Genomic DNA, 17,817 nt, shown 5'->3' with positions numbered 1-17,817 from the left:
ACGCACTGGAGTTTCTCTGTATTGTGTTCAAAATTTAAGATAGTGGCACAAGCACGGCACTCAAAAGCCATGTTATTTTAAAGTGCAGCTACACTTCTCCTGCACTGCAATCCAACCCATGGCACAAAAAACCACTCTGTATATAAACAGCTGTGATACGACTCTTCTAAATCCCTCAAACCTATCTGCCACAATATCTACAAAGCAGCACAGTTTGGAAATCATAAAATTCACATTATCTGTTCCTCCTTACATTTGCACGGGTATTCCAGCCCAGCAATCCTCTCCCAGGGCTGTTCCCTCTGAGAGGAGTCAGTTTTCAGTGATTTGCTCAGATTGTACCTAGAGAGATTAGGCTGATTTTGAGGGCATCCCTAGGTATTGTAAGAGGGAAAGAAAAAACCCCCAACCCTCACTTTTGAACAAAGCATTTGAAAGCCTGGAAACTCCAGTCTAAGACTCCAGCAGGATCTCTCCATCTCAGCATGTCCTGTCCTCAGGAAAGCCCAGCCATTGCTCCCTGTATTCTTTACAAGTACTTTTCTAACAGAAACCATCTGTCCTCACAACAGCAGCTTGTTAGCCACTTTAACAAAAATTACTGACTACATCAAAAGCCATTTACCAAGAAACCCTCCAGAGGAGTCAGTTTCGCTACTTGGTGTTGTTTTCCACACTTGCAAGTCAAACCCTTTTCCCAAATTTGCCTCACGTCAGGTGAGGGTATCTATCACTGTCTAACACTGCACTACCCTCTCCAGGCAGACCACAAGCAATTCCTGCTCTCCTTAGCTCTCTCCTGTTTTGACTGGGGCTTGGTACTCATCCAGAGGTCATGACCACTAGAACCATGTTTTCAGTGCCAGTTCCAGCTGAAGTATGCTTCAGCCTGCTTGGAAAGTTTTTACAGCATCTAAAAACCTCCTGCTCCGCAATGTTCACAATGGGCTGAATGAGAGGCCCATTCAAATATTCAGCTGGCTGTGACACAGAAGACAGGCTGAAGTAAGGCAGGGCTTCTTTGCAGAATCTACATTCTCATTTCCAGAGTTTTCAATGCTTTGCTGCAAGTTATAGTTTCTAGTTCCTCTGTTTTTAAATCTGTTATTTCCAATTATTTTTACACCTACAGTGAAGACTGCTTTACAAGGAGAAGCAACTGTGTTTGTCCCAGGTTTGCTGTCTTAAAGGAGTTATACTTAGAGACATATCATAATGTTCATGGTTGGGGAAAGCAGTTACCCATTTCTCAGTCAAAGGTCAACCTTACGATCATCTCCTCCAGTTTAGATCAATCCACCAGTCACAATTGCTCCCTGACAGATCAATACAAATTAAAAAAATAAAAAAAAACCAAAAAACACACCAAAAACCCCACCTTCCCTTTCCTCATGTAATGGCATCTGTAGATAGATACTGGAAGTCATTCAGAGTACACTGACAGATGTCTCAGGCAACTGCCTGGCCCAAGCAGCCAGCAGCTACAGCTCACAGGCTGGCTGCAGCAGTGGGTAAGAATTGCATCTGAAGCACACCTGTGCAGTCACACGAGGAATTTTAACTCCTGTTAGGCCTGGAAAATGCCTTGGCCCTACGCAGCTCATCAAAGGCAAAAGTAAGTACAGCACCAGAGAAGTGAGGCTTACTGAGCACTAACACGGCAGTCCTCCCTTTTCCCAACTATTTCAGGAAAGAATATTTCTCATATATTGTTCTTGGTGGAAGTCATTCAGAGTACACTGACAGATGTCTCAGGCAACTGCCTGGCCCAAGCAGCCAGCAGCTACAGCTCACAGGCTGGCTGCAGCAGTGGGTAAGAATTGCATCTGAAGCACACCTGTGCAGTCACACGAGGAATTTTAACTCCTGTTAGGCCTGGAAAATGCCTTGGCCCTACGCAGCTCATCAAAGGCAAAAGTAAGTACAGCACAGTAGAAGTGAGGCTTACTGAGCACTAACACGGCAGTCCTCCCTTTTCCCAACTATTTCAGGAAAGAATATTTCTCATATATTGTTCTTGGCTTTTTGTTCTTCCAAAAGCTTAGGACAGAAGGAGCAATGGCTCAGTCAGATGCTACCTGCCATCTCCTTGAACAGCTCTGCCAGCTTGTGGCAGATCTACACAGCAGGACAAAGGCAGTACAGTCATGCATCCTGGTGCAATCCAGCTAAAGATATGGGTGATGGCACCATCCAAAATAAGAAAGCAGACAGAAAAATTCTCCAGAAACTGGAGACAGTACTCCTCCTCTAGCTGGTATCACACAGACTAAAGGGCATGCTGCTCTGTGCTCCTGCTGCTGTCATACTCTGCCCCACTCCTTGGCAGATCCTCTTTTTAACCTGCACTGTCCTCTCCCAGTGCAACCAGCAGCTCTTGCTGCCCAGTCTCATAACTCAACAACTCCCCTATTTTACTCCATCTTCCCCAAGAATAATCAACTGCTTGTTAGCTTTAAGATGTGAATAAATGCAGATAAAATTCCTACAGAACTCACTAGAACAAGCAGTGGCTGTCCAAGCACTGGCACAGAGGGGTTTTCCCAGTGCAGTACTGCCACTGGCCCTGTAGGACCTGCTGCCTGACAACAAAGTAAAACCAACTCAACTGGAGCATGCAGCCCTTTTGTCCCTCAGCTTCTGAGCCAATCAGCCTAAACATCTGACTCTGAATGAGTGCTTGAGTGCTTCCCAATTCACCTGCAACTTGCAAATGCCAAATCCAACAAATGGCTCACACTGCAGTAACCCTACCATTCCTCCAGGGCAGCCTCTTGCTCTTCCTCCACAGCAAGAGTGCTCAGAAAGCCTGTGGCACTTTCTGCTTCACTGCTGCTAAGAAGTGAATTTAGCCTAGGGTCAGAGAAAGAGGTGGGGACTCTTGGGCAGCAGGGCAGTACAGATTTGCACAAAATTTGTTCTACTGGATGGGTGCTGCTCCACCTGCAGCTGCACTGGTTTCACCAAAATAAGTTTAAGATGACCAGTTATGCCATTTTCTGTTTTCTAGAGCACACATTTCTTCTACCAGAAAGGCAGGGAGAAGGGTACTATACTAGCAGAAGGGACAATGCCATGGGTGTCCTGCCCTGGTTTCAATTCCTGGTCCTGGTTTCCTTGTTCCCCCATGATGACAGGAGCTGGAAGTGCACTCAGGCCCTGGATCCAGAGGGGTGAAGGTGGGGGTGAGAGGGGAAGGAAGAAGAAGACAAGAGCATGAGGAGGACATGCGATGCTCCTGAGCAATTCCTGCTATGAAGTCAACCAGCCATGGGGTCGTGTTTTGGTTGCAGAGGACAGGAAGGAGGACAGCAAGTCATCCATCACACATTTCCTCACCTCTCTCCACTGCCCCCAAACCCTCACCCTATCCTGAAAGATTTCAGTGTGATATGATTGTAAACAGTTAACGATTCCTCCAGTGCTAAGCCCACTACAAGCTGGGCCCACCCCCTCCCCCATTATGTACAATACATTCACCAACAACAGAAATTTATTTAGAAAGGCAACAGGTTAAATTCTGTAAACTGGATCCAGCTCCAAAACACACACGTTAATACTACAAGTAAAATTCCATCATCGTCCTCTTCCACCCTGAAAAATATACCTGAGTTTAGCAGTCAATGAAAGTTTCCACCCCCACCCCCGCCCTCCCCACCCGAAAAATCCCTCAAACCCTGAATGAGACGCAGTCTCCGGTCACAGAAAGCCACTAGTTTGGGGTGCCCTGTGTGGTGAGCCAGCTGCTCGGCTGGCTGGGGCCCAGCACCTCTGCGGGTTTCCAGCGCAAAATCCGGCACGGCGCCGCGCTCCACAGACCCGGGAAGCTCCATGCTCCTCGGGCAAGGGGAGGGTGGGAGCAAGGCCTGCCCCTCCTCTCCGTGCTCCAAATCGTGTGTGGCTTTCGTCTTGATGAAGTCTGTCCTTTCTTGGACTAGCTCTGGAAGAGGAAGAAGAAGAGTTGGAGCAGCTTTAGAAAGGAATAATTTCGTGATTGCATGCAGCCAGTTCAAAGCTAACACTAGTGATCTGCCCAAGTTCACAGATTCCTCCAGTTCTTCCCACCCTCACCAAACACCACAATCCTTTAACCATTGGGAGGAGAAAGACTTGCATTTCAGCTCTGCTTTCTCTAGCAACCCTTACTTGATCCAGAGGCAAGGCTGATGGTTTTTGTGATGTCAAATCTTCCCGGGACATGGTTGCTGTAGGCATCTTCGGGAAAGGAACTTGAGCCTGATGCATTTGCATTCTGGAGTCAGGTTGAATGGAGAGAGTTTTAGCACATGAATGTCAGGAGCAAATCCCCACTCTTGGTTAAAACTACTTCACTGAAGGCATACATACAACATTAGCATACAAGCATTTGTCTTGTATATTCTGTCTGGCTTCCCCCCAAAACACAGCCCTCAACCCATGCCATTCCCCCAGTGGCTCAGCTTTAAGCCAAGTTCCCTGAATACTAGAAGAATGAAGGACTTGATGCTGTGGTGATGACAAAACAGTAACAGTTGAGGCACATTCATAAAAACTAAACAGGGAATTGTTGGAGTAGCAGTATTTTCCACTTGGGAATAAAATGTGATATGCAGTCTCAGTGACAGGTAACTTCCTGTGATAGAAATTTGACACAGAGAGAAGGGGCAAAACAAGAGGGGGGAAAAGAGAGCAACATAAGAATGTTCATAACAAGATGCAAACTTCCACTTTAGTCAGTGACTCTGCCCCACTACAAGCAAGACTTAAAAAAAACATTTGCAAAGAAAATGGCAAGAGTCCACGTGATTAAGAGATGCTCAGCCCTGGATGACACGTTAGCAAAACTGTCAGGGGAAACTCAGCACTGGTGTGGGGATGGATGAAGCAGGCTAACAGGTTCTCCATGACAGCAAGTGCTCCTTGCTTTAAGGAGGTGCAATGAGACTCTCTCTCCATCTTAGCACTCTTACTCCAAGAGCCACCTCTTAGCCTTTCAACTTGACTTGCCGTCTCTTGTGACTTGAAGCCATATCCCTTCAAGGGTATCCAACACTGATGGTCACCCAGGCATCACCCCCCTCCCCCTCCACCTTGCCTCCTGGCAGAAAACACGATCTTACCCCGAGGGTCTATACAAGTCCTGGGGTGGCCCCCCCATGCCACCTCCACTGCCTCTCTGATCCATCAGCAAGGCCTGAAAGTGACCCACGTTCTCCTCTCGGCAGCGGTACAGGGGGCCCTCCTGAGAGAGGCCATTGGCCTGGCTGGAGGCTGCATGATGAGACAGGTGAGCATTCATGGGCGATCCATACGTCCTGGGCTGGAAGTGGCTGGCAGGATGCCGGGATCCATAAGGAGAGCCAGTCTGTAGCATCACCCCGTGGGGAGGGAAAGCCGACGGGCCGAATCCCATCCCCGCACCCAGGTGTGGCGGGGGCGCTCCGTAGAGGAACTCCCCCGCTGCCATGGAGCTCTGCCTCTTAGCGGCTGCATTGTGGTTGTCCAAATCAAGAAACTCTTTGGGACTCTCCGGCCTTTCCTGGGACTCCTCGGACTTCTCATCTTCAGGCCCCAGCTCCTGCCCGTCACTTGGAGAAACCTCTTTGGCACTTGCTCCGTCCATGCGGTTGGGAGAGGCCAGGGCGGCGCTCAGTGCCTCGCAGCCCTGCAGGCCGGCGGAGCCCCGCTCTGGGAAAGGGGGCCTGGCCAGGGACGGGTGGGCACCGGGGTGCCCGCTGGGGCTGGCCTGGGCGTGGAGAGGTCTCTGCCAGTCCGAGTAGCCCTGTGGGCAGCCGTAGTAGGGCGGTCGCTGGTAGTGGTGGTAGGAGGGCTGGGGCTGCGGCTGGTATGGATATGGCATTCCCTGGGGCGGCCGGTACCGTGGGAAGACGCCAGGGTGGGCGCTGCTTGGCTGGAAACCTCGCGGGGGAAAATGCTGGGGATGGGAGGCAGGAGGAGGTGGCTTCCCCCCCATCACGGGGCTGAACCCCTGCAGGCCTGGGTTGATGTGGTACCGCCCGGCTGAATTTGGGTATTCCAGACTGGACATGTAGAGAGGATGAAACTGGTTGGGGGTGGCCCCCATGGAGGTGGCATCCACGCCAGGGAGGCCGCTGCCCTGTCCCATGCAAGGCACAGCTGCTTCGGGCAGGGCCTTTCCCCCACCACACAGGGGCTTCTCCAGCAGGTTGGCAGCCAGCCCCTTCCCCTCGGGGCCGGCTGCCGGCCCCTCGCCCGCCGCCCCATTCTGAGGCAGGGGACCCCCCCTTTCCGAGGTGGGCACCAGGTCCCTCACACAGCCGGGGTCGCCGGCGTAGCCGCTCTCTGCTGACCACGCGCCTTTGCCCTGCCCTGCCTTCAGGTCACCCTTCACAGCGGGGCCATCCCCCTCCCCATCCGGGGGCAAGGCGCGCCTCGTGCACTCCATGGGCAGCGGGGGCTTGGGATGAGGTAGGAGTTTGGCGTATGCCCCGTCGGGAATGCTGATGCACTGAGCCTTCTCGTCCATGCCTGCCAGCGCGTCCACTGAAAGAGAGGGAAGAAAGTCAAACACATAGTCTCATTTTTGCAAATTTGGGGGATCTTTAAGAGGTGCTTCTTTTAAAAGTGCTCTTTTAAAAACTGCTCATGAGGTTGCATCTCTCGCTGAAAGATGGCACAGGTAGCCACCGCTAGGTCACAGCCCCTCTGGAGTAACGTGGCACACAAGTTTGGTCTGACACAGAGGTGTGCAGAGGCTGCCTAAAGGAGAGGCAGAGTTGGGGTCCATGACATGACAGCAACATAAGGTGTTGGTGTACTGGCAGCTTGATTTCAGGCTGCCTTATCCCTTCCAGTAATAGAATTATAGAATAGTTTGGGTTGGAAGGGACCTTAAAGACCACGTAGTTCCAACTCCCCTGCCGTGGAGAGAGACAAATTCCACTAGGCCAGATTGTTCAAGATCCCCTTCATTGTGGTCTTGAACACTCCCAGGGATGGGGCATCCACAGCTCCTCTGGGCAATCTGTCTCAGTGCCTCACCAGCCTCATAGAAAAGAATTTCTTCTGAACATCAAATTTAAGCCCACCCTCCACAAACCCTGTTTGCATCCAGCTTGGGCAGGAGCACCACCATGCCCTGAGATACTGCAGAGCTGATCACAGCCATATTTTAACCAACTGTGGTTTGGAGATGAGACTGCTCTGTCCTGCAATCACTCAACATTCTCCCCTCTCTCTGTTCTATATCCAGCAAGCTAAATTATGATAACTTTTAAGCAATGCCACACAAGGAAAGAGTTTCCTCTTAGTGCAAGGCACACAAGGTATTGATAAAAGATACAAGGGTTTTGATCTCTAGTTTACCAGCTAGAATTAATGAAAAAAAAATTTTTTTTGATCTCTGAATTTTTTTGATCTCTACATTAGGTTTTATTTTTAAGGTTCTTTTTTATTATCTGTAGTTTACCAGATAGACCAAATGAAATTCAACCAGAAAGAAACTGGTAAGGGCATGCATGACATGTTGCCATCCCACATGAACTGATACAGCTGCTCAGGGGCTTTTGGGCAGCCCTGGCATGTGAAGATTTTAAGATGTTGAGAGCTCATAAGGCAGATGTGCATTTCAGAGGAGAAGCTATACTTACACACACTCAAAGGAGTATATTTAAGGCATTTATTCACATAACATCTCCTCTCCTTACCTAACTCTCTGCAGATCCAATTTTTATATTAACTCCAGGTGAGCTCTAGAAGCATTACAGACTATGCTTTGCATTTGCACCTCGTGGCACACTGATAGCTTGCAGGTAAAGCTGGGACAGAGGGGACCTCTTGCAGGCTACAGTGAAACAAAACAGTCCTAGAAAAATCTAAGCAATGCCCTGAGTAGACAATGCATTCCAACTTAGATTAAAAAAATATATAACTGTGCATAAAAACTCCAATATTTAATCAAGATTTGAATTATTTTCTGAGGTGACAGATGCAGGCAGGGAAGGAAGGTCAAGTGCTACCAGCGGGCACTCAGGGCGTTACCTTGGTTGCTGTCCATGTCCATGGTGTGGCCGGTTGGATCCTGGGAGCTCCCGTTTCCCATGGGTTTTGGGGGCTGGCCGGCAGCGGAGGCGGCGTGAGCCAGCTGGGGAAAGGGCCCGGGGAGGTGCGGCGGGGGCGGCTGGCGAGGGTGGTAAGGCACACCCGGCGGGCACACGCGGGACGACAGCTGCTGCATGGCGATCATCTCCGGGCTGTCCAGCATGGAGTCCCCGCCCTGGCACCCTCTTTGAACCTGAGGCGGTCCCCCAAAGAGAGCGGCAGGCGGCTGCGGCATCCTCTGACCCGCGCCTTTCCCAGGCGGTCGGATGTACCCTGAGGGAGGCACCCCGTGAGGTAGGAAATTCGATTGCTCGCTCCACTGGCTGGGAGGCAGCGGCGGCCTCATGGCCCGGGGGTCCATCATATGACCCAGGACCCGGGGCTGGAGAGAGGGCCCCGGCCCCATGGGCGCCTTCTCCTCCGGCCCCACGGCGGCCTGGCCGTGGCTGCCGTTCCACAGGGCCGGATGTGCGCGGTTCAGGTACTTGTAGGGCCGGTACATGTGTCCCGGGGGCACCTCCGAGCCCTCCGGCGGCTTCACCGGGGGCCCGTTGTGCCGTGGCGGGAGGAAGCCCTGCTGGAACTGGGCCGGTGGGTAGACGGCGTCGGGTGGGGGGCCCCCCACGCGCCCCAGCTGCAGGGAGCCCAGGCGGGGGCCCAGCCCGGCCACGTGGGCCGGCGCCGCGCACGGCTGCTTCTCCGGAGTGCCCAGCCGGTGCCCGCGGTGCTCGCTCAGTCCCACGGCCGGCTGCGGAGAGAGAGGGGGGGTCTCAGTGAGAGCCACGGCATCTGCGGGGCCTGGGGTGCTGCACCCCTCAGCAGGAGGGGCTTACCTGCATGGCAAAGTGCTGATGCTGCTGGACCGGGTCTCCGGGATGGGGCTCGGGCACTCGCGGAGAGCCGTACAGTTTTGTGGGATCGGATCCATGCAAAGGGCCAAAGGTTCCCGGCACCGCTGGTCTCTGAGGGATGGGGAGAGGTGCAGGGGGGAGAAATAAAACAATTTGTGAAGTGCATAAAAGCAGCAGAAATACTGCAGGTGAGCGTGAGCCAAGGCTGAAGTAACCACACAAATAAGCTGCTGGACTGTTTTGGAGGTACTGTGGAAAAGCTGTACACTCTCTTCTATGAGGTGACACAGCCTTTTCAAAGCCACTCTGTCACACCTCAGCCACTCACCCCTGAACTTAAGGCTGCAATACACTCACTTGCCACCCAAATACTGGGGGGCAACAAAGAAGGCTGGAGGGGGCAGTGGTTTGCTTCAAGAAGAAGAATGGACCACAAGAGCATGGAAGCAGGAAGACAACAGGGAGTGTGCTGGATTTCCTTCAAAATACTCAATGCCTCCAGCTCTCCTACTGCCTCCCAACTATCTGCAGCACAAGAATCACTCTAAAAATTTTGTTTGATCTCTAGCTAAAAGGGCAAGGGATAGCCTAGATCTCAGGAAAACAGCAGATACATCACACCACAAGCCATCACTGGTTAGAATGGAAAAGGCAGTGAAGGATGGGTGAGGAACAGCCCAGAAGGGAGGAAAACAGAGGTGGTGTTCAGAGAAGAAATGTTGGGCTAAAGATAGGTCACTGCTGCAGTCCAGGGTGGCCTTTGTTTGATTTAGTTTACTGCTTTTATAAATACTCAAGCACGAAACGCAGTAGTACACAGATGGCACGAAGTTACCAGGCATCTGTAAACAATTAAGACAAAAGAAGACCAGATTGTTCAGCTTCATAAACAAGAGGGTAAGGGAAGAAATGTTACAGCTTTCCATGCACACTGGGGTTACTCTCCAAGGGCAGAAGAGAACTGGGGGAATCAGTTTGTGCAAGTCTACACTGGGACATGCCAGCCATGAGAAACATTAGGAGATTGACACATTAGGTGGGGGCAAAGACTTAAATTTCACCAGTTTAAATCTAAGGGCTGAAAAGGTTTCACTTGGAGGAACCATAGCTCTGACCCTTTATCTCTGGAAAAAGGCTCCTGACATGCACTAAGTATTTCATGGTAGGAAGTTTCATTCCCCCTTACCTCCCTCCCTCCCTCATCCTGATGGGCAAAGGACAGCAGGAACTGCTCCTTACCATCTGCCCAGGGTGTGGCACAGGGCTGGGCATGCCGCCGTACTGCAGGGAGCGGGGGAAGCCTCGCCCATTGGAAGGGCCCACTTCTCGAGCACTCTGCATTGGGTTGCCACTTGGGTCATCCACAGAGGACGAGGAGAAGGAGGAAGAAGAGGAGGAGGAGGAAGAAGCAGGAGCCCTGGAAGCAGCTCGATATGGTGGAGGTTTTCCTCCGTTTTCCAGGCGTTGCTGTCTCTTGCCATGCCCATCTGGGTCTCGTGACCGAGTCCAGACGCTGCCTGTGCTGGAGCGGCCGGTCCGCCGGCTCCTCTTCTCTCTTCTCCCGTCCTCTCTGATCCAAAACTCCTCATCTGTGTCTCCATCTTCCCCAGGGAAGTGCTTCATCATTGCTCGGTGGAAACACCTCTCCAAGTTGTAAGCCATCTTTGTATATTCTGCAGTCAAAACCCCCCAAAAACATCAGAGCCTCGTAGAGAGAAGCAATTAAGGAATTATGCAACATCAGATAAATCATCTCCCCTCTGCCAAGTTTCTCCAAGGAAGACTTTTGTTTCTAACTAGTTGGCTTTGGTTCCTAAACTCCATAAGCAACACAGCATCAGTTCTGTTCAGTAACCCCAGCAGAGGACAGGCACACAGGCATGACAAAGTACCACTGGCAGCAGAGCCTGCAGAGTCAGCATTAACTCAGTGTTCCAGCCTAGTGCCAAGAATTACATTAGGGGAGCACCACCTCTACTCACAGAGATGTGTGACCTGCACAGTTAGCCAGCAGGAGTGCTGAGAGAAGAAATGTGAACTTCCAGCTATGCTATTTGATTACTTTCAGAGGCTTTTCTTGGACTCATTCAGAAGTCTGCTGTGGGCCACAAGACAGAGGAAAATCAGCAAACACATTTATCTGTGTAGTTTCCAAAGCACTTGTTGACCCTGACACAAAAGCTATTGCCAACACCAGTGTCCCCACTGCATCATTTCTACTGGACAGTTCTGCTGAGATGAGCTTTTACTTTTTGTGGAGTGGATAGAAAGGAAAAGACACGTAAGAGGTGCTGGTAACAAGCAAGTGACTTTCCAGTTGTTTCCACTAAACTAACCCTGAAGTTCCTTGAGGAACAGAGCTCTCCCAGTGGCAGTGCAGGTATACTCTTACTTGCAGCCAACAGCAACACGCTGATTTGTTCTCAATATTGCTCTCCCTTTCTCACCAGGTCTTGCTGGTGAGACAGTCTGCAGTGATGATATGGGAACTGATTTCTTATCTAAGCAACACATAGAATTTTAATTGGCACGGCAATTAAGCCCAGGATTTCTCATTTGCACACACGTTGTTCCTTCAATAGCCAAGGAACCTAAAACCTACATTTTCTATCCAAAGGACAGGCATGGTTCACTCCTCACTTTCCTGTGGTACTCAACAAACACTGGCAGTTAACCAGACTCCAATGCTTTTCAAAGTCTGTATTAGTTACTATGAGGAAAAGGGGCACACAGGCACACATAAACACATGAAGGAATGAGCTCAGAAAGAAACACTCTCCTCTCTTTGTGAGTTCTGCCTTCACCATCTACCAACATGAAAGTCCTTAGTATGCCATGCCCCAATTCAGCATGGCCAAACTGTACTAAAAGACCCACTAAAACCCAATGCAGGTCTCAGTAACTATTACCCTTTCGTCTCCCAAAGATATTCTGAAAGGGAAGAATCATAAATCAAGTACTGGTAAGGAGGAAGAGGGCACTGCTTGCTTTGGCTGAGCGCTGCAAATACACAAATCTAGCATCTTACTGCTCTTACCACTGCCTTCACCGTTGTACTTAAGACAGTTCCTGAACATGGTCTTCATATCACCCACAAATTCATCCTTGGTGCAGTACTGACCTCCATTCAACTTCTTCTCCATGCTAGAGATATCCATGGGGGCCTGGAATACAACCAAACTTCCCTTCAGTTGCAGAAAGCATAGTGGGGCTCACAAAGTTAGAGCTCAGAGAGGGCATGGGCAGCAGAGGATGCTCTCCAGAGAGGCAGCCATCCATCTTTGGTTTTCTTGACTTGTAAGGTTAGAAGGGACTGCCAGAATCATGGAGATCGACTATGAGAGTAACACAGCCCATCAAACTTCAAAACACTTCCCAAAAACTGCATCCCAGTCAACAAAGTGCATCAGCCAAGATGGCTGGGCCACTTTCCATACCTTAATGATCTGGTAGTAGTTGGGAGCATACGATTCATCAACGGGCTCCAGGAAGGGCCAGGAGTCCTTGTGAGCCTTCACCACATCTAGAACTGGCAGTAGCAAGAGAAAGGTGAATGGTTACACTCACACACACAGAGAAGCATTTCACTTTGAGAAAGCTGGGGTGGGACTAACCTTTGTACATGGCTGTGAACTCATCGTCCAGTTCAAAGCTGTAATGGGAAGCACCACAGTGAATATGCAGACTGAGGATAGGTAAGACATGCTCTGTACTTCATCTTCTCCTCCACCCATGCAGTGCCATAATGCTGGCCAATGAACCTCCTCACAAACACTCCTCTCATATGGACCAAACCCAGATGCTTCTCAGCTTACTCCTCTCACTGTTCTCCATCCTCACTTCTCCCTCTGCATTCCTGTGAATGATCACACGCCTCTCCTTGCCATACTTACTCTGCTTCAATACACTCGTGTGCTGCAATGCCCCACTGTGTACTCACATGTCCTTGGTCCTTCGCTCTTCCCTGCCAGGGGAACTGGGATCCAAGTGGGAAAGCTCAGGGGGGAGCTCCTTCCCCTGTGCCAGCAGCCAGGCCCGCTCTTCACGAAGTTTCCTCCTCCTGGCCCGTTCTGCAGTGGAAAGAGATGAAAAACCATTCAGCACTCTTTGCCCACATTTTGCAGGGAAAGAGAAGGTGCTCCTGCAGCTCTCAAGAGCTCTAGGGAGATGGTCTTGTTCTTTCAGCAAAAGCAGCACCAGCACAGGAGCAGGTGAGGTGAGAATACAGTGCACCATCAATACGCCTCATCATCCTCTCTTGGTAACAATCACCAATTTTGGAGCACCACTGTGACACAGATGCTGCCTCAGGCAACTTCCAGAAGAGGGAAGCTCGACACCCAGCTCTAGGCACAGCTCAGCACTATGGAAAGAGCTGGCTCGTTGTTATCTTCTTTTAGGGGCTTCACCTCAGGCAGGTGAACTTGAGGCAGCTGCCTTTACACTGAAAGGGATGAAGAGCAGTGCTGAGGGAGGGAAGTTCTACCAGCTGAGTGGCAAGGAGTAACTGGGGTCATTTTTATCCTCCATGGCTGGCTTTGGAAAGATTGCTCAGGTCCTTCATGGCCAGCAGCCAGAGTGAGCAAGTTGCCACACACGAGGGCCACTGGGACAGCTTTCATTTAAAGAAGTGAGACACAGGAAGAAGCACTGCTGGTAATATAACCTGTGGTTTGCAACCAGACAGCTGGCCAACAGATTGCTTCATAATAGAAAGTTTATGGGCTCTTATGAACCTCATTTCCTTTTTCTTATAGGAAATCTGAATTCACTTGACTTGTGAAACACCTGCGGTTGGACCAACCGTCTGCAGGAGCAGAATTCTGTGAAAGTAATGTTCAGGGAGAGATGTCACAGAAACAGGCCATGTCAGGGAACACCCAGAGTGAAAGAAAGATGAGGGAGACTTGGCTAACACCCTCTAGCAGAGGCTCTGCCTTTGGCAAATGCCAACTACTCAAGAGATACCAGCTCTGGCAGAAAAATATTTATTAAAGTCCTACTCAGTCAGTCGAAAATAAATTTGGGATGGAGGTTGAGAGCACAAGAAAAGCAGGAATAGCTACAAGATGAGTGTTTGTAGGGACATTCTTTGGCAGATATGTCAAAGACTGGTAAAAGAAAGCCTGAATTTCTTGTTAGAAGGCTCAGGGTAGCACTGAAGTTGGGATTATAGGACTTGCATCTAAGGTGTCCTACAGAATCTAAGAGAATAGCATGATCAGAAGTCCAACACCCAATTTCAGGTAACAGAGAATATCTGAGTCTGTCCAAGCACTGTTCAGAATTCATGCTTCCTTCATAAAATTTGCAATCCTTAGATGGCATTGCAATGGATTTCTAAGTGAGAAAGCTGAGGAGGAACATAAAGTGATTATTTGGACAGGAAATGGAAAATCTCATGACAACAGCAGCCAAGAGGTAAAGATGGTGTAGATTTTCGAAACCCACAAATGTCTGCCAAGGATCTGACCTGGTAATTAATTAGGATTAATTAGGATTAATACCAGAAGCCTCTACCACAGCTAGTGATGAACATAGTGTGTTCAAGATCACTGGCAGAGCTCATTCCCATACTGTTGGCCTGGGTTGAGTCCTACCCAGCAGCTTCCAGAATCTAAACAATACCTTAAAAAGTACCTCAACCAGATAGAAAGTCATATATGTGAGAGATTATGTTGAAGCAGCACCTGGAAAGAGAACTGGGAAACTCTAACCTGCTGTTGTGGCAGAAATCTAGAAAGCCTTCCTAACTTATAAATTCAGGAGAGTACAGATGTGCCCAGCAGGAAACTTGCTACCTGGGGGCTGTGTTGGAGTTGGAGGAAGTGTAATCTTGGGCTGGAAACAGGAATGTGATATTAAAACAGGAATACCATCCAAAACTGAGAAGAAGGTGAAATTAATCACGGAGAAGGTATTTCACATCTCCCCTCTACAGAAGGCCATACAAAATTAATATTATATTCCAAACAGACTGAAAATTAGAAGAAAATCTTTGTTACCCTAAAATTTCTGTTGTCGGATGTCCAGTTTTAACAAGTCTGAACCAAGTAAAACAAATGACAATTTTCAAATAATTTCCCCTCCATCATAAGAACTGTCATGACAGCTAATGCTAGTGGAGGGTGTGCTTGGCACTAAGAAAAGATCATTAAGAAGTCAGTTTTACCTGGAGAGCTGGGGGTTCTAGGCATAAAAAATACTGTAGTGATTTAACTGAACAAGTCAACGTAACCTTTGCAAAGAGCTTTTGCACCAGCTTAAAAGAAGACTTCTCCTGACTAAGCCTAAATGACTTAAATGTCTAGGAAAGAGTTTAAACTAAGTGAAAGAAACTGGACAAAACAAAATTAAAGCATCTGTGCCAATAAAAGCAAGAATGTATGCTAACTTGGCTTAAAAGAGGCTACTGCTCAACCTCACACCAGAGTCTTTGCATGGCTCTGATGCCTTTGAATCAAATGATGTAATGATTTCATTTACCCAGAAAAGGAAGTGGCTTATACCAAACCAAAAACGTCTTACAGGAACATTTATCTTTGCAGCTCTTGTGGAACTTCAAGACTAATTTTGTCTATAAAGATGAAGCATTAAACCACAGAGAATATGCAATTTGCCAAGGGAAACAGCTATCTGTGGCAGATATGGAAGCTGGATGAGTCTTGATTTAAAGCACCTGATTAGCTAGGACTAGCAACCAGGAATACACAAAGGCCAAGGAAGTAATTGGTTTTTCTAATGGTTAGAAAGGTAAGCAGGTAAAAGAAGCTATTCTTAGATAACATCTGGCCTCCTACCAAACATCTGGTAGCAAACTGTTTCATTTTGGAAAGTTTACAAGGGTAGCATGAACTTATTTTTTTTTTTCCTTTTCTGATTCTTTATCCACTTTGGGACTCATGATACTGATACTGCCCCACATTGCCACAGTTTTCTGAGGATGTTCAGCCTTTCTGTAGAACTACAACAGCCCAGCCAGTCTCTGTGGCTAAAGCAGCAGCTAAAGGAATCCCCCACAAGGGAGGCCAACAGAGAGAAGGTGGTCAGAAATGAGCTTGCTCTGACACCCACACCTACACGTACTGGCTGAGTGCCTGCTGTCTGTGCCTTCATCTGATGTATTCAACACATGGCTGTTTGCTCCAGAACCGTTTAAATCAACATTTAATTCATAACCACCAATGTTTTAGACCAACACCTGAAATTGCCACCTCTGGTGCTCTATGCAACCTGGTCCCTTCATCTTTAGTTCTCTAATTGGTAAGGCCAGCAGCAATATAAAAATACTGCTCTTGCTACCCCCATGTTATCCCATTCCCTTTCTCATCAAAAGGAATTCTTTCATCAAGCACTGGGCCAAAAGAACCAAATGCTATTCCATTGAGAGCAAAGCAAGCTAATCCTGCACACAGGGAAATCATCAGGAGGCAAGTGGGGAGACAGAAATGAGAAACAACATGAATAGCAAGAGGAAAAAATTTGACAGCTGGGGCAAGGAAGAAAATTAGCACAATTTGAAGAAGTAAACACAGAGTAAGGGTGCCCTAGAGAACAGCCACCAACACTGAGAGGACAGACAAAGGAAAAGAAACTACAGTCAGACCAATTTATTGGAGGTAAATGCAAGAAAAGGTTCTCATTAGCAAGTCAGGCAGGGGAGGAATACAAATGGCAGACTAATTCAAGATCTCAGTCTTGACTTTGAAAGCTTCCACTCCTGCTCCACACTGGCTGCACGTTACCTTCCACTGCTTTGACCTTCTCCTCCATCTCCCTCTTCCTCTCCTCCTTTAGCAGCTGCTCCTGCTCCCTCTTCTGCACAGCTATAAGGATCTGGCGCTCCTCCTCTTCCTCTCTGCGCCTCTGCTTCTCCATTGAGCTCAGCACATTTGGGTTTACCTGTAACAGAATGATGCACCAAAAACTGTAACACTGTGGCTCATTGAAAGCTGAGCAGAGGCAGGTTTACTCTGAGGAGGTATTAAAGCACACCTACAATGAATGACTGGGAGGAAAAAAAAGGGGGAAAAAAGGATTTGTAAGTATGATTTCCTAGATGAAAAGCGACATGGAAAGGGAAGTTATTTGCCAAGCAATGAAATCCTACTGACACAAGGACAATGGAAGGAGAAGCGATGGGTTAGACAAGCTGCCATTCTGTCAGGGATGCACCGTGTGCATTTCTCTTCCCTTCTGGGCAAAGGATCCAGGCTGTTGACACCCTTACACAACACCTCTACCTCTTCCAGCTAGCAGAGCTCTGACTGTAAGTGAGAGAAGGACTACTTTGCCAAACCTGTCTCTGCTGCAAAACACAGAATACTTCAATAGGAAAAGCGTCTGGTACAGCCTTGCATCAAGGTATCATTAGGAATGTTTTCTTTTCCTGTTCAAAATTTCTGTGTGCTAATCTCCCCTGAACTAGCTCTCATTTGTTTGTTTGGACAGTTTTCCTGCTGGGTCCCAAATCCAGTTCTCTCACTCAAGGACACCTGGCTCTTTATTGCCCCACTTTCTCACCTCCCCACTGCCAGCAGGCTGCCAGGCTGTGTTTGATCCTACTTAAGACTGCAGGCTTCCCAGACCAGGACTGCCTGCTCCTATTCCTCCAGTAAAGTATAAAGTAAGTATACGGAAGTGTGAAATTATTACCTTAATTTAGTTCTAAGACAAATGTATCAGTCATCCACCAGCCACTCCTGCCCCTGTGACCAAGATATGTCTGCATTATCAGCAGGGAATATCAACCAGAAAAGAACAACGTACATACAGTTTGCTCCAACTTCATTTTCAGGGAATAACCAGCAACCACCACTTAGGCAGAAGGCATTTCCTGAGGATTAGCAATCAGCTGGGGTCCGTTGGCTGCTGCTCAGACCATCAACTTCTCCAGGCCCATTAT

The 17,817-nt window shown here is 48.8% G+C and overlaps 1 protein-coding gene across 2 annotated transcripts in view; it reads right to left on the bottom strand.

The window, feature by feature from the left end:
- Positions 1–1,974: 1,974 nt before the first annotated feature.
- The window catches only part of LOC121362730 (cat eye syndrome critical region protein 2), a 94,371-nt gene continuing 78,528 nt past the window's right edge, over positions 1,975–17,817 (bottom strand). For both annotated transcript variants that reach the window (XM_041484499.1, XM_041484500.1), the window contains 11 exons: positions 16,658–16,814; positions 12,853–12,982; positions 12,527–12,564; positions 12,350–12,441; positions 11,950–12,076; positions 10,152–10,585; positions 8,895–9,023; positions 8,002–8,809; positions 5,100–6,504; positions 4,147–4,252; positions 1,975–3,940 (listed from right to left, as the gene is read on the bottom strand). In XM_041484499.1, the coding sequence (XP_041340433.1) occupies positions 3,935–3,940; positions 4,147–4,252; positions 5,100–6,504; positions 8,002–8,809; positions 8,895–9,023; positions 10,152–10,585; positions 11,950–12,076; positions 12,350–12,441; positions 12,527–12,564; positions 12,853–12,982; positions 16,658–16,814 (3,432 nt within the window). In that variant the 3' untranslated portion in view covers positions 1,975–3,934. The remainder of the gene's footprint in view (positions 3,941–4,146; positions 4,253–5,099; positions 6,505–8,001; positions 8,810–8,894; positions 9,024–10,151; positions 10,586–11,949; positions 12,077–12,349; positions 12,442–12,526; positions 12,565–12,852; positions 12,983–16,657; positions 16,815–17,817) is intronic.

Source organism: Pyrgilauda ruficollis, unplaced genomic scaffold (assembly GCF_017590135.1).
Source record: "Pyrgilauda ruficollis isolate IOZ18807 unplaced genomic scaffold, ASM1759013v1 scaffold66, whole genome shotgun sequence".
Lineage (NCBI taxonomy): Eukaryota > Metazoa > Chordata > Aves > Passeriformes > Passeridae > Pyrgilauda > Pyrgilauda ruficollis.
Note: the sequence above shows the minus strand (reverse complement) of the source record. Positions and strands in the feature narration are given on the sequence as shown.